A 16,379-nucleotide genomic window follows, 5' to 3' on the forward strand; every position below is an offset into this window, starting at 1 on the left:
TGTAATAATATCACAATAAAAATACCTTATATTTTAGTGCACAGTACTAGATTGCTTGTTAGTAAATCTTCAAATTTAACAACTTATTACATAACACACATATACAATGCTATCCAGAAATCCAAGTTAATCTGTAACCAGAGTAATTCTCTTGTCCTTTCTAATTAAGGGGGACAAATATGGGGAATACAGCAGCAAATCTACGAAACTTTTGATAAGCCATATAAAATGATCCACGTACGCAAAATCCTACGCGAAACTGCTTTTCTATCATTCCAGAAGTCTTCAACAAATCTTCTTAAGTCAGAGATACCTCTTTTGTTCAACATGCTGTAGACAGCACGGCCATAACAAGCAGAGCAACAATTCAGTTTTGACAGGAATGAAGTAAACGACTGGCCGGAGCGTTGTCGGAGGGACAATTCTAACATTCGTCGTGTATAAACAAATGAAGATTAAGATTTGATGTTATTAGTGATTAAGAGCAAGCTATCAGTGGGTGAAGATGATGAAGAAAATGAGCTGTGCCTTCTTTGAGGAAACAGCCTGACAGTGACAAAATGATTTCAGGAAAATCAAGAAAATCTAGGGAAAAGGGAGAACTAACCAACGCACACTGCTGATACGAGTTCAGTGTCAATGTACCACTGTATCATCTCGCTTTGATCTATCATGAAGGAACTAGGTATTATTTGTGGACTGGAAAAACTGATATCTTGACTTAAAGCGAAATCTATCTTCTCCCAATTGGGAATCCAGCATTCTCTCTGTTCCAATTCACTCGGTGCGCGAGAATGTGGTAGAAATAATGAGCGAATTGACAGAGAAGAACCCATTATCATATCACCATCTCTCCTCTCTGATAGATTTCACCTGTGGTTGTAATACTCCTTTCTTTATCAGTAAAATAATGATTACTTGCTGAGTTGAGATGCGCTAGTGCTATACACAAGTGAAAGCATGGCAGCAAGTGGAGGCGGTCTTCCTGTTGCCAACCTTTCGTCTTTATATCGTCATCTTACGGTCCTTAACTAAACTACGTATATACTTCTCCTTTCTTGTCCCATTGGGAAATAGACGGCTTCTGTGAAAGAAAAGTCAGGAAAATTAGAGTTTAATAATTTGTTAGCTCAGTAGCAGAAAGGCATAAGAAAAAAACGAAGCCGGCCGAAGTGGCCGTGCGGTTAAAGGCGCTGCAGTCTGGAACCGCAAGACCGCTACGGTCGCAGGTTCGAATCCTGCCTCGGGCATGGATGTTTGTGATGTCCTTAGGTTAGTTAGGTTTAACTAGTTCTAAGTTCTAGGGGACTAATGACCTCAGCAGTTGAGTCCCATAGTGCACAGAACCATTTGAACCATTTTTTTTAAAAAAAAAACGAACTGTGGTCTTGTTGAGCGGTCCACCTCAGTCCTAAATCGTTTAGGGAAACTAAAGCTATATTGCTAGACGATGATTTGAATCCTGCTCCTCCGGAATCAGGGCCCTGTGTCGTAGCAGTTGCTTTTGTCAACCAGTTATAGTAAATAGAAACCGGTTTAAGATACATGTAACGGTAGGTTAAATACACAAACCATGCCTAAAATCTAGAAAAATGGCGCAGAACTAAATAGCAGTTCTCTTGATTAAGAGGAACTGATTCAAATCTTGAAAATTCTTGAGAGATTAAAATTATATTCCGAATAATGTGTTTGTCACTGTCAGTAGTAGTTTATCCTGTAGTGAAATAGAAGTGGATAGTTTCTGTGAATTATTATGGGTGGAGGTTATACTCAACAACCGAGCTAGATTAATAATTGGCTCCTTTTACCGACCTCCCGACTCAGCAGCGTTAGTGGCAGAACAACTGAGAGAAAATCTGGAATACATTTGACATAAATTTCCTCAGCATGTGATAGTCTTAGGTGGAGATTTCAATTTACCAGATATAGACTGGGACACTCAGATGTTTAGGACGGGTGGTAGGGACAGAGCATCGAGTGACATTATACTGAGTGCACTATCCGAAAATTACCGCGAGCAATTAAACAGAAACCGACTCGTGGAGATAACATCTTGGACCTACTGATAACAAACAGACCCGAATTTTTCGACTCTGTAGGCGCAGAACAGGGAATCAGTGATCATAAGGCCGTTGCAGCATCCCTGAATATGGAAGTAAATAGGATTATTAAAAAAGGGAGGAAGGTTTATCTGTTTAGCAAGAGTAATAGGAGGCAGATTTCAGACTACCTAACAGATCAAAACGAAAATTTCTGTTCCGACACTGACAATGTTGAGTGTTTATGGAAAAAGTTCAAGGCAATCGTAAAATGCGTTTTAGACAGGTACTTGCCGAGTAAAACTGTGAGGGACTGGAAAAACCCACCGTGGTTCAACAACAAAGTTAGGAAACTACTGCGAAAGCAAAGAGAGCTTCACTGCAAATTTATACGCATCCAAAACCTCTCAGTCATACAGAAGCTAAACGATGTCAAAGTTAGCGTAAGGAGAGCTATGCGTGAAGCGTTCAGTGAATTCGAAATTAGAATTCTATGTACCGACTTGACAGAAAATCCTAGGAAGTTCTTGTCTTATGTTAAATCAGTAAGTGGATCGAAACAGCATATCCAGACACTCTGGGATGATGATGGCATTGAAACAGAGGATGACACGCGTAAAGCTGAAATACTAAACACCTTTTTCCAAAGCTGTTCCACAGAGGAAGACCGCAATGCAGCTTCTTCTCTAAATCACCGCACGAACGAAAAAATGGCTGACATCGAAATAAGTGTCCACGGAATAGAAAAGCAACTGAAATCACTCAACAAAGGAAAGTCCACTGGTCCTAACGGGATATCAATTCGACTCTACACAGAGTACGTGAAAGAACTTGTCCCCCTTCTAACAGCCGTGTACCGCAAGTCTCTAGAGGAACGGAAGGTTCCAAATGATTGGAAAAGAGCACAGGTAGTCCCAGTTTTGGAGAAGGGTCGTCGAGCAGACGCGCAAAACTATAGGCCTATATCTCTGACATCGATCTGTTGTAGAATTTTAGAACATGTTTTTTGCTCGTGTATCATGTCATTTCTGGAAACCCAGAATCTACTCTGTAGAAATCAACATGGATTCCGGAAACAGCGATCGTGTGAGACCCAACTCGCTTTATTTGTTCATGGGACCCAGAAAATATTAGATACAGGCTCCCAGGTAGATGCCATTTTCCTTGACTTCCGGAAGGCGTTCGATACAGTTCCGCACTGTCGCCTGATAAACAAAGTAAGAGCCTACGGAATATCAGACCAGCTGTGTGGCTGGATTGAAGAGTTTTTAGCAAACAGAACACAACATGTTGTTCTCAATGGAGAGACGTCTACAGACGTTAAAGTAACCTCTGGCGTGCCACAGGGGAGTGTTATGGGACCATTGCTTTTCACAATATATATAAATGACCTAGTAGATGGTGTCGGAAGCTCCATGCGGCTTTTTGCGGATGATGCTGTAGTATACAGAGAAGTTGCAGCATTCGAAAATTGCAGTGAAATGCAGGAACATCTGCAGCGGATAGGTACTTGGTGCAGGGAGTGGCAACTGACCCTTAACATAGACAAATGTATTGTATTTCTAATACATAGAAAGAAGGATCCTTTATTGTATAATTATATGATAGCGGAACAAACACTGGTAGCAGTTACTTCTGTAAAATATCTAGGAGTATGCGTACGGAACGATTTGAAGCGGAATGATCATATAAAATTAATTATTTGTAAGGCAGGTGCCAGGTTGAGATTCATTGGGAGAGTCCTTAGAAAATGTAGTCCATCAACAAAGGAGGTGGCTTACAAAACACTCGTTCGACCTATATTTGAGTGTTGCTCATCAGTGTGGGATCCGTACCAGGTCGGGTTGACGGTGGAGATAGAGAGCCGGCCGAAGTGGCCGTGCGGTTAAAGGTGCTGCAGTCTGGCACCGCAAGACCGTTACGGTCGCAGGTTCGAATCCTGCCTCGGGCATGGATGTTTGTGATGTCCTTAGGTTAGTTAGGTTTAACTAGTTCTAAGTTCTAGGGGACTACTGACCTCAGCAGTTGAGTCCCATAGTGCTCAGAGCCATTTGAACCATTTTTTGGAGATAGAGAAGATCCAAAGAAGAGCGGCGCGTTTCGTCACAGGGTTATTTGGTAAGCGTGATAGCATTACGGAGATGTTTAGCAAACTCAAGTGGCAGACTCTGCAAGAGAGGCGCTCTGCATCGCGGTGTAGTTTGCTGGCCAGGTTTCGAGAGGGTGAGTTTCTGGATGAAGTATCGAATATATTGCTTCCCCCTACTTATACCTCCCGAGGAGATCACGAATGTAAAATTAGAGGGATTCGAGCGCGCACGGAGGCTTTCCGGCAGTCGTTCTTCCCGCGAACCATACGCGACTGGAACAGGAAAGGGAGGTAATGACAGTGGCACGTAAAGTGCCCTCCGCCACACACCGTTGGGTGGCTTGTGGAGTATAAATGTAGAAGTAGATGTAGAATCGGGAACTTAGCCCAGACCTTCAGTTTTCGTGGGAAATTCTCGTACCAGCTAAGTAATCCCGATATCCTTCACGACCTTCCTCGAAGCTATAATTAATTAGTGCCTCTCGTACTTTTCATAATGTACAGAGGCGCAGTCCCAAATACCTTTTAGGGCTAGCAATACTAGCAGAAAAGATGTCATGAAAAATGACGTAGTAATAGTCCATACAATGTTTGCAGAATAAATATTTCTGCCAACAGCGGAGTTAATTCTGTAATGGAAGAAAAAATGGTTCAAATGGCTCTGAGCACTATGGGACTTAACATCGGAGGTCATCAGTCCCCTAGAACTTAGAACTACTTAAACCTAACTAACCTAAGGACATCACACACATCCATGCCCGAGGCAGGGTTCGAACCTGTGACCATAGCGGTCGCGTGGTTCCAGACTGAAGCGCCTAGAACCGCTCGGCCACACTAGCCGACTGTAATGGAAGTTCCCGGCAAATTAAACTTATTAATAGGTTTAATGTATTGGGAAATTTCATCACAAATGCATCATTAATTTATGTTAACACTGATTAATTAAATTGGCTTTAATCTAGCAGCACGTATACTATGCTGCCGGGTAAAAGATTTATTCCCGGCGGATTCAAAAGCTGATGTGGTCATTCCAATTTCAGTTCTCAGAAGTGTCTGCAAATCCCATCGGGTGGTATTAATGGTTTCTTCAAGTCACTTCCCAACTCTGTCAGATTTCATGTAAAGCTCCGATGTTGCAACATGCCAAAGCCTGCGATAAAGTAAACTGTGCTTCACTGTACATCTTTTTCAGGAATGAGAATGAAATACATAAAAAAGGACTGCAAATGTCTGCTCTGATGCATCACTTTAGTAGTATGCATCTATCTTTCGTCTAACAATCGGTAAGAGCTATCATCGTCTCCAATGGAAGTATGAAAATATGGAATTTCGGGGCATCCGCTATTTTCGCTTTCTTATTGCTGATTTAAATGAACGGTATTGTAATTAATTAATGAATGGCAATCCTTTTTCCGAGTCGGCTTAGTCAATGTTATTGGGAGTAAATCGAATTCATATCGATGCTTTTCTATTTTTTATGTCCACGCATGACTAGGCAGGGAGGCAGTAGCAGTTCCAAATATCGTTCCATGTCATTTAACTAAACCTACTGAAATATCAACACATTAGTTGGCACTGACAGTAGACGGTATTTGAGATATAAGGGGCTGTGTAGCCTGTCGACGTGAAAAGAGAGCAGATAACCTCACTTTAAAGGTGATATTTGCAATAGACAGCCTAGTTGGTAACAGACAGAGGTACGATTCTAAAAATCACACCACGTCAATTCATCTGAAAATACGTCTGTGATAAACAGACTCTAAAAATAGGTTGTTACGTTTAATGGTTATAGCATCAACGCTAACATATCGAGCAAGGCACTGAACGATTGTTTGTCGCCTTTGAGTGACGTGTGAGATTTGCGACGGCGAAATGTGTCTGTTTACCAGCTTTCCTGCCAGTCGCGAACTGCGGCACTAATGTGGAGTAGGTACGGACATCTCTGCGTGTTCACATGTACATGCCGAATAAACGGCCCAAGCAAAGTGTGGAGAAGGCTTGACCTTACAGAAATCGTCAACACGTAAACGGCTCAATATACACCACCAAAATAAATAAATGCAACACCCTCAAAGACAAGGTCATTTTAGTGACAAGTGAGGTGACAAGTAGGAGTGTATGATAAAAAAAACTCAGACTAAAGGAAACTCACGTCACAGTAATCGGCGGCCAAACAGTCGCATCGGTATACAGTGTACCACCCTCTAGCGGTGACGCATGTGCACATTCTCACACGCAAACGACCATAAAGGTGCCGAATGGCATCTTGCGATAGACTGTCCCAAGCATCTTACGCTTTTTGTTGCAATCCGCTAATGGATCTTGCAAGCCCAGGGTAACGATTAAGTGCCCGCTTCATCACGTCTCTTACGTGTTCAGTTGGCGAGAGATCTCGTGATCTTACTGGCAGGGCAGTTGTTTTACACCACGAAGAGAACGTCGCAGCAGCCGTATGTGAAAGTGCTCTGTCCTGCTCAAAATACACATCATCTTGCTGTCGAAGACATGAGAGTAGCACCGGCATAAAAGCCTGGGCAGTGTAGCGGACACTGGTTACTTTACCCTGCAGAAACATCAAATGTGACTGCGGTTTTAACTGACGGCCCCTCACAACATGAAGCCTGGGATAGAACCGGCATGGCGTGGACGAATGCGCTCTGGAACAGGTAGCTCACCACATCTACGCCATACACGTCATTCGCATACAGACAGAACGTACTCTCATCAATGGAGACAACAGAGCGTCTTTCAACTCCCCAGCCAACTTTTTCACGGCACCAGAGTAGCCACGTTTGTCGGTGTCGTGGTGTCAGTAGTAGCCTGGTAGTCTGGCCAGAGGCACACGTGATCTTAATCACTTTGCACGCAGACGGTTCCCAATGGAACCTGATGACGCAAAAAGTGCAACAGGTGCTTGGATTTCGTCCCTGGATGATGTTCGGTCGGTCGGTGCTACTAGCACAATGTGTTGATTTGGATGTGCTTCTGTGCGGACGTCCAGAACCTGGTCTACACATGTGGGAATGTTCCACAGACCACTGTTGAAAGCAGCGACAAACCATCGATGCCGATACACTGTGTACAACATGTGCGGCAGTTCGTCGATACATCCGTCCAGCTTTCCGCAGGGTCACAGTGCGACCCCGTTGAATGGCTGAAGCTTTTCAGCAGGACTACGTACTCGTCGTTGGGGCATAGTTGTATCCTAGAATGAATGTTGCAAACACTGCTCAGCTATAAACTCAGCACAGTTGCTGCCTGCACAGTCAAAACAGAGGGTGCACAGACAGGCCTCCTGAACGCCATCAGATCGCCTATGACCATGACAAATTAATCACTAACACAGCAACCCTCTCAGTATGCACATATTGTATCCTGGTGTCACTAAACAGTCCCTGAGGGTGTTGCATATTTTTCCTGTGATGGATTTTTCTTTTCGTGAGTTCCTCGAAACGGACTCCCAAATGTACATATTTGTCCCTGATAAACTGTGTAAGCCTCAAAGAATTTTTAATGTTGTAGATATACGCCAAAATCTGTGTGCATGAGAGTAACTAACTGTTTCACAGATTCATGTCCAGAAAGCTGATTCACATCGAAAAGAAATTAATGAACTATAATTGTTTAAACGAAAGAATGCCAAACAGAGAAAGTTTTTGAAGCGAAGCATCAGAAGAAGAAGAAGAATTCAGCTGATTGCCTCAGGAATTAAAATCACTCAACACTTGGTTATAACAGTAAAAAAATTAACCTAATTCTTGAAGTCTTCACCTAATCGTTGACCCTTCTATTCCAGAGCTAATAGTCTGACCACTGAATTTTTCATACGATTATGGGAAAGTGTGTTGAAAGTCACAATGCTAGATGGGGCTTATGTAGATCTTGAATGTATCGATTTGTAAGACGATCCACATAACAGCACTCAGTGTATTCCGACCGCCGTTTATTCAAGACTCTGCTAAATAATGAATTATTATTTTCAAAACATATGCTAGGCAGAGAGCTCAATTTTCTCAGTTTCCGATTCCTGAATTGTGTTTGATGCTTTCGCAGTGATGAGATCAGATCGCTTCCCTTCGGCATTTGACATGCAGATGGCTGAGCTGCGGCCAGTGCTTCAATATGCACGTGGGAATAAATCATATGATCATCGCTCTTTGAACTAGAAGGCAGTAAGACCAAAGTCGCTACATGAAGCGTACCTGGAAAATTCACTGCTGCTTTGACTGATATGTATCATATCGACAGGACGAAGTGAATACTACAAATTATCAAACCATAATTTTCCTAAGATTTTTATTTTTACATGCAAAAAATCTCTGCTATATCCCCAGACGTCTTTCGTTGCGGTAAAAGAGATAGGACTACTTCGAGAGTTTTTCAACTTTTTCTTAGGGGGTGTTAGCTGAGAATTTTGGTATAAATATTTCACCGCCTTTTGTGGCTTATTACTAAATGGTATAACTTGTTTTTTCAGAAAGATACCATCTTTCTGGCAACAGGGCACATTGGTTCTGACACTTGATAGAGAATTACTCAAAGTCTCATCACTTTTGGCATATGTACTGCAATATCACAAACAATGAAAAGTACAAGAGAACAGACAATTACTTAATTTGTGAACTACTTTTCAATGCTTACTTTCATTTTAATGCAACTGTTCTAAGTATCGACAGACATTATCACTGTACACAATCACTTACGTAGACTCACACGCATTTAACAGCAGCAGCAACTCTAGTTAGGACCTACATATAGATATCGAACTGACATTTTCTTACTATTCCAGAAGGACAATTCCATTGATGTTTTACCTGGTTATCAAATTGATCGTGGAATGGCACCTCTACTATAAACTCATCTTCAATCAAACTGTGCATCGAAATCTTCCTAACACCTACTGGAAATTGTGCCTTCCACAAATCATGTCGGAGCTACACACTCATACTTATCACGAGAAAACATGCGATATCATTGAACAGTTCTTAAAATCTGTCCGTAAAGAGCGCTCCTACCCCATACTTAACAGCATTTTCATTAACACAATGTGCCTTTTCTGAGAAATCAGGTGTTATTAGAGTTTTCAATAAAAGTATTTAAATCTCGGAAGCATAAACGGACTACGGCTCGAGATCGTCTTGTGGGTATTTGTGTATCGTCGCAGGCTATTGGGTTTACATAATGCTTACTTACATCTACAATACACGGCTAAATGTGTTGCTATTTTTTGAAACTTTTCCCTCCAACATTTATCGGGAATTTCGTAAGAATGAAGAAGGCGGAGATTGTGTACCAACACTTGATACCCGAAGAGGTTATGCCCTTTGGCGAACAACCCATATATTTCAAGTGGGTGCTTCCATCCGTCTTCATTCTTTGTTTACTATACGATAGTTTTCCTTCCCCTTCATCCTTGATGAAGTAACCCATGCCTATAACAGGCGTTTGCGTTTGCGTTTGCGTTTTTACGAATTCTGTAATGGTAATTTATTAAATGTCTGTGTGTTAACTGCGTAACTCTGCTCTGTTTTTTTTATATACATTTAATGTTTAAGAATTCATTTTCAGAGTCCGTTTTGCAAAATTAGTACAGCATTTACAACAAATTTCGCTATTCAAAACCAACTAAAGGGACCTAGGTGTTACAAAAATTTGTCGTTAGTATGTCGGGAAACGTTTTCGTGGACTTGACCTGCTTGTGCTCGGTTGCGGTGCAGGAAGGTGAGACAGATATATTAGCATTGTTCGTGTTTAATGTTGTAACCAGGCCTGATAGGATATACAGGGTGATTAATCTGTCCCTACCGATGTCGTTTTATGCAGCCCGTAATGTTATATCTGGCCTTCAAAAACTAACCTCGAGATTATCATATTCTCTCGCTCGCTACGCGCAAACTAATAGACCTACAGAAAAAGGAACAGGACCTTTTTGTAGGAAATTTGATACAGTTAAATTTTGTACTGCGACACTTTTTCGCTAGAGGTTTTAGTTTTCAAGTTATTCAAGAAAAAAGTATAGAAGTGACCTTCAAACACACACCCCACTCCCACACTCAGTCCCCAATGGTCAGGATTTCTAGAACGTTGTTCATGGTACTCCCTTCAAACAATGTGAAAAAAAATTGCGACCAGACGAATTATTTCCTACATTCTACAATTTTTTGTCTTCATTGACTGACCTCATTGCGCCACCGGCCTAGTTGAGCACTTACAAATTGTAAAATTGACATTTGCGTAGATCTTACCCTAAAATTTTGTGAATTATAACAGCATAAAGTAAATAATTACACCGATTTATTCGTCAGGCCTTCTGACTACGAAAGTACTGTGGTTGTAAGGCTTAAGTTTGGGTCGAATTGTCAACGTAATTAGTTTTGGCGCAACGTTTACAAAAAGCGTTTTTATTATCCTCGCGGGTATGTTTAAATTAATAATGTTAACGAAATAGCCGACTATGCTGGTGGCGTAACATCCCAATCAATAGAGACCAAAAAAGGTCTAATATCGGGAATAGTTTAGGCAGTGGGAAAGTTTTGTGCAGTGGTAGGAGGGAGTGCCACGAACAACATACTATAAATACTTAATGGTGAGTGGTAAGTGTGGGGGCGAAGGTGCGTTTGAAGGTTATTTTTGTACGTTTTCCTTGAATAACTCGAAACTCGTGGCCTCCAACGAAAATGTATCCCAGTACAAAATTAAACTGCATTAAATTTCTTACAGAAAAGTCCCGTTCATTTTTTCTGTAGGACTAATAGTTTGAGCGTGGCGAGCCAGAGAATATGAAAACCTTGCGCAATGTTCAGAGCCCAGGTATAACATTGCGGGTTACATACGAGGTGTGGCTAGAAAAAAACCGGACTAGTACTGGTGAAACAATAAAACGAATGCAATAAGGCTGAAAGTCGCGTGGCCTGTCACGTGACTCTCGCTCCGCCTACTGCTCGAGTTTCATCTGCCTCCTGCACTCAGTCTGCCCGTGGCGTCTGTTTTAAGTAGTTGACGTTTTGTCTGTGCGTCGGAAAATGTTGAGTGTACAGAAAGAACAGCGTGTTAACATCAAACTTTGTTTCAAACTAGGAAAATCTGCAAGTGAAACGTTTGTAATGTTACAACAAGTGTACGGCGATGATTGTTTATCGCGAACACAAGTGTTTGAGTGGTTTAAACGATTTAAAGATGGCCGCGAAGACACCAGTGATGACACTCGCACTGGCAGACCATTGTCAGCAAAAACTGATACAAAGGTTGAAAAAATCGGTTAACTTGTTCGACAAGATCGCCATTTAACAATCAGAGCAGTGTCTGAGTTAACAGGAGTTGACAAGGAAAGTGTTAGGCAGATTCTTCATGAAAGTTTCAACATGAACAAAGTGTGTTCAAAAATGGTTCCAAAGTGTCTCACAATTGAACAGAAGGAACGCCGGAGAATGATTTGTTCTGACATCCTTGAAAACATTGAAAGTGATCCCACCTTCTTACAAAATCGATGCATTGGAAAACTCCTGGTTCTCCACGACAAAAAAAGCACGAATGTCAAAATCGAAATTCAAGGCAATGATGATTGTTTTTTTTGACATCAAAGGGATTGTGCACATTGATTGGGTACCAGAGGGACAAACAGTGAATCAGCATTACTACATTAGCGTCCTGGCTACCCTACGTGAGCGAGTACGGAGAAAACGGAACGATTTGTGGAGAAAAAAGTCATGGATCCTTCAAGAAGACAATGCCCCAGCTCACAGTGCGTTGTCAGTGAAGACATTTTTGGCAAAACACAACATTCCCATCTTAGATCATCCACCCTACTCACCTGATTTGGCCCCCTGTGACTTTTTTCTTTTCGCTAAAGTCAAGTCAGCTTTGAAAGGAACTAGATTTGAGACTGTTGAAGCAGTAAAAGAAAAAGCGACGGAAGTAATGTATGGACTTACCGAAAATGATCTGCAGCATTGCTATGAACAGTGGAAAATTCGTATGGATCGGTGTAGAGACCGAGGAGGAGAGTACATTGAAGGAGATAACATGAAATTGTAAATAATTGTAAATAAATGTTTTTTCCAGCATCAGTCCGGTTTTTTTCTAGCCGCACCTCGTAAAAGGATATCGGTAGGGGCAGCTGACTCACCCTGTATAAGAAGCGCGAACGGTGTCAGATGTTGAGTGATCACTGTAGGACATGGAGACGCCGCGTACTCGTGACAGACAGCGTTATCAGCAGCTTAGTGTTTAAGAGGGGCCTTGTTGTGAGTCCCCACTTGACCGACTGGTCGAATCGTGCTGTATCCAGGTTTGTGGAAAGTTCGGATGTAACAGCGGTCGGATGGTGGAGGGAATGTGAGGGCAGGCATACTCGTTGTCAGTGTTTCACGTCTGACTACCAGGAACGACCGACCGCCGTGTCATCCTCAGCCAATGGCGTCATTTGACTGCGGATTCTTTTTGTCCTTACTTTCGAACAGTTCACTGCAACCTAATATTTTATATCGATTATTGATCACAAAGTATTACTAGCACATTAACAAATGTGTAACAGTAGAAAATGGTCTAGAGTGTTTTCCTGTGTAACAGAGAAAATATTATCCACTACTAGTCGCTGGGCAGTGAGAGCTGCTACTGAAGCCTGACAGTGATATATATATATATATATATATATATATATATATATATATATATATATATAGCTATCCTTAGATCTTAACAGCAATGTACATACATGTTCAACTCACCACACACGGCGTATACATAACGCCAGATTTTATTTTGAATGCGGCTGATGTGACTTCTTCGAAATGTAGCTGATGTGGTGTTTCCTCTGAGCACAGGGGATCGAATTCATCCGCCACCTGAAAAATAATCGTAATCACTTTAAATATTGCACAAGCTCAATTCCTGGGGCTTAGTCTTGGCTGAAAGCTTATGGAGAGGAGTTAGCGAGATGGTCCCCTACACTCTGCAACCTGTAGTCCCAACTACTGCGACGTCCATGGCATTCTATTCCTTATAAACGTACGTGGCATTGGTGAAAAAAACCTGTTTCCTTAGTACATATGCTTATACTTAGGGGTCGGTACGCAACAGAGGAAGCTGACTGAAAATACGTCCATAACGTTATTGTACATACATAGTCGGGTCGCAAGGACCGTGACCACTTCCATAAAATGCGTGATTACGTACATATAGGTTTATAATGGCAACATTACTAATGCTTTTAGAAAACCATCAGCATAGCGTTTCAAACTTTAGCACAACTAACGCATTGCTGATACAATGCATATGACTCCTAGTAAGTTTAAGCATAGACATCTACCAATTGTAACAGAAATGTAAATACGTCTTGAGCTACGTGTGCTCAAAAGACGGCATAGTAGTCTACTTAAATATATTTTTTTCAGTCTACCAAGCACATATGAGCCGTGGATCCTACCGAGTCTTCGATAGAAGTAAGTGCAACAAAGTCTCCGATGAAAACCAGCGGGAATCATGGGCAGGTGGCATGTTCGGCTATTTAAGCACTTCTTAAGATGGCCCAACCAATCACCGTTGGCCATCCTCCCACGCTGTCGAATTTTACTCTTATTTTTTAGTATAGTCTGCGACTGTTTGCTGATGATGCTGTAATGTGGTGGACAAGGTCGTCTTTGAGTGACTGTATAAGTCTACGGTATGACTTGGATATAATTTCTGTTTGGTGTGATGAATGCTTTAAATGTGGAAAAATGTAAATTAATGCAAGTGTGTAGGAAAAACAATCATATAATATTCGAATTCACTATTAGTAGTGTGCCGCTTGGTACAGCCACGTCAGTTAAATATCGAGACGTAACGTCGCAAAGTGACAAAAAATGGAACGAGAACCTAAGGTTGGTTGCAGGGAAGGCGAATGGTTGGGTTCTGTTTATTTGGAGCATTCTAGGAAAGCGCAACTCATCTACACTGTGTAAAAAAATTGTAGGATCGCTTTTTCGAAACATTGTAATTGTCTCCGATTGCGACGCATAAGTTTCAGATTTGGCTCAAAGGTGCCGACAACCTTCCTCTGCAATGGCGGGAAAACGTCGCACCCTTCAACGTCACTCTGGAACTCGGCGACGCTTCAGACAGCAAGGTGTCAACACACGCATTTAACAAAAAAAAAAAAAAAAAAGGTCACGGCTTAGAAGTTTCTGCGAGCTGTAATGTGGGTTATTGATGTCATATTGGCACCACATTTCACCAAAATTCTGCCCAACGTCACTCTGGACGTGTCACACTAGTGAAGGGTCGTCACAGCCCCTCCCACCCACGTTTCACCCCTTCTTTTCACGCCTCTGGGATAGATATCAGAACTGCGACCCCCAGCGATGAAATCACGCTATATTCTTATGGGTGGCCAAGCAAACATTTCGAACACACCACCGCTCACAATCGACACGAAAAGGCCTAGGGAGTGGCGTGTAGGACGTCAGTGAAACCACCCATTTCCCAGGGGCGTTGATTTCCACATATTTCGCGGTCGAAAATGACATTTTGCAGTGCGATGAGTAACAGGTAGACGTTCTTGACAACCTCAGACACTGCTGACATCTTCAGGTGTTTTAGATTTTCTTTAAGGACATCGTGGGACTGCATCCCCATTGAACATGATAGCACCCTTTTGGAGTACAGCCCGACCGCATTTTTGCTTTCATGTACAATTTGGAACCAGTAGGTAGCGTTCATAACCTTTCGACGAAATTTGAACGTGATTAGACGCAGCAAAGGTTGTTGTGCTTTCTCAGCGCTCCTGTTTTGCGCCTCCCCCCCTGCCCCCCCCCCCCCCCCCCTGTGGCGTGATCACGGGAGAGTGTAATATTAACCCCCCCCCCCAATTCGGCAACGCCCTTGGTGCTACCCATGCTTTCCTGAGCACATTACAAATGTACCTGTCGGAAACTTCGACACCAGTCCAGTCTTGCGACTACTATAGCGCCTGAAAGTAGGCAAACCCCACTTACGGTGTGTCGAACGGGCTGCCTTACAAACAGTAGCACACAACGAGCCATTTACTAGTGTGAGTGAACACTGAACTGCGTGCAGGGACCCCTCATGATTAACAGGTCAATGATTGCCTTGCACCTTACATTCTGTTTCGTTCTTTTGATATGTAAGCAATGGCTTGAAACTGGGTACACAGCCGAAACTTTGTTGACTGCAAAATAAAAATTGAATGGATACAAAAACAGCCAAGGCAAGAAACAAACTTCTTTCAAGAAGTTTATCATGGCTATTGACCCTTTTGCAACTAAAACTGCTGAGGACATTTAGAGAACCGCCATTTGCGACATACTACTAATCCATCTTACTGTCAACAACATACACCGCACGTAAGGACTACGAAGACAAGATAAGCGAAATTAGAAATTTTGGAAAGTTGTGATAAGATCTTATGGGACCAAACTGCTGAGGTCATCGGTCCCTAAGCTTACACACTACTTAATCTAACTTAAACTAACTTACGCTAAGGACGACACACACACCCATGCCCGAGGGAGGCCTCGAACCTCCGACGAGAGGGAGCCGCACGGACAAGACGCCTGAGACCGCGCGGCCAGCGAAATTAAAGCCTTTGCGGAAGCATATAGATAGTCATTTTTCGCTCACTCCGTCTGCGAGCGGAATAGGAAAGGGGATTAGCAGTATTGGCTTGTGGAGTATATTTGCTTGTAGATTTGCTTCTATTTAATTCCTTCTTTCTTGCGTCAATCAGTCTTATCTCGATCTTAACCTACTACTTCTCTTCTGTCAACTTTAATTGTAATGTGTATATTACTCTAATTACCTCTATTTTCTTAATTATAGAGACTTATTTGGTGTGCACTCTTTGCTAGCCACCCTCAGAATGATAATTTGGTCTTCTTACTGCTCGCGTACGTACACTGGTGTTCTGGCCTTATGGGTGGTCACTTCCAAGATCACTACAACTGTTTCAGAACATCAGTGATAGACTTAGGAACGTAGATGACACATTGGGGCAACTTTTTCGTTAAAAAACATACTATTATTAATCAGTCGCTTAAGAGTTGCACGTTTGAGACGCATGCAAGTTTATGAAAATAAATAACAGTAATTGTACGAAAACAGGTTTTTTGTATAAGGCATTTTCGAATAAATTCATACAGGTGTTAAAGCAGTATTCCATGACCTCCATTAAATACTCGATACTTTCGCAGAAACGGCCATACAGTTTTTCTAAGCATGACAAGATTATTTTAAAGCTAGTGAAACCCTTCAGG

General features: G+C 42.1%; 1 protein-coding gene across 1 annotated transcript in view; it reads right to left on the reverse strand.

The window, feature by feature from the left end:
* The window catches only part of LOC126470041 (L-threonine ammonia-lyase), a 217,972-nt gene that overhangs the window by 87,336 nt on the left and 114,257 nt on the right, over positions 1 to 16,379 (reverse strand). The window contains exon 2 of the mRNA XM_050097537.1: positions 12,855 to 12,971. Within this exon, the coding sequence (XP_049953494.1) occupies positions 12,855 to 12,971 (117 nt within the window). The remainder of the gene's footprint in view (positions 1 to 12,854; positions 12,972 to 16,379) is intronic.

This window comes from Schistocerca serialis, chromosome 3 (assembly GCF_023864345.2).
Source record: "Schistocerca serialis cubense isolate TAMUIC-IGC-003099 chromosome 3, iqSchSeri2.2, whole genome shotgun sequence".
NCBI classification, from domain to species: domain Eukaryota; kingdom Metazoa; phylum Arthropoda; class Insecta; order Orthoptera; family Acrididae; genus Schistocerca; species Schistocerca serialis.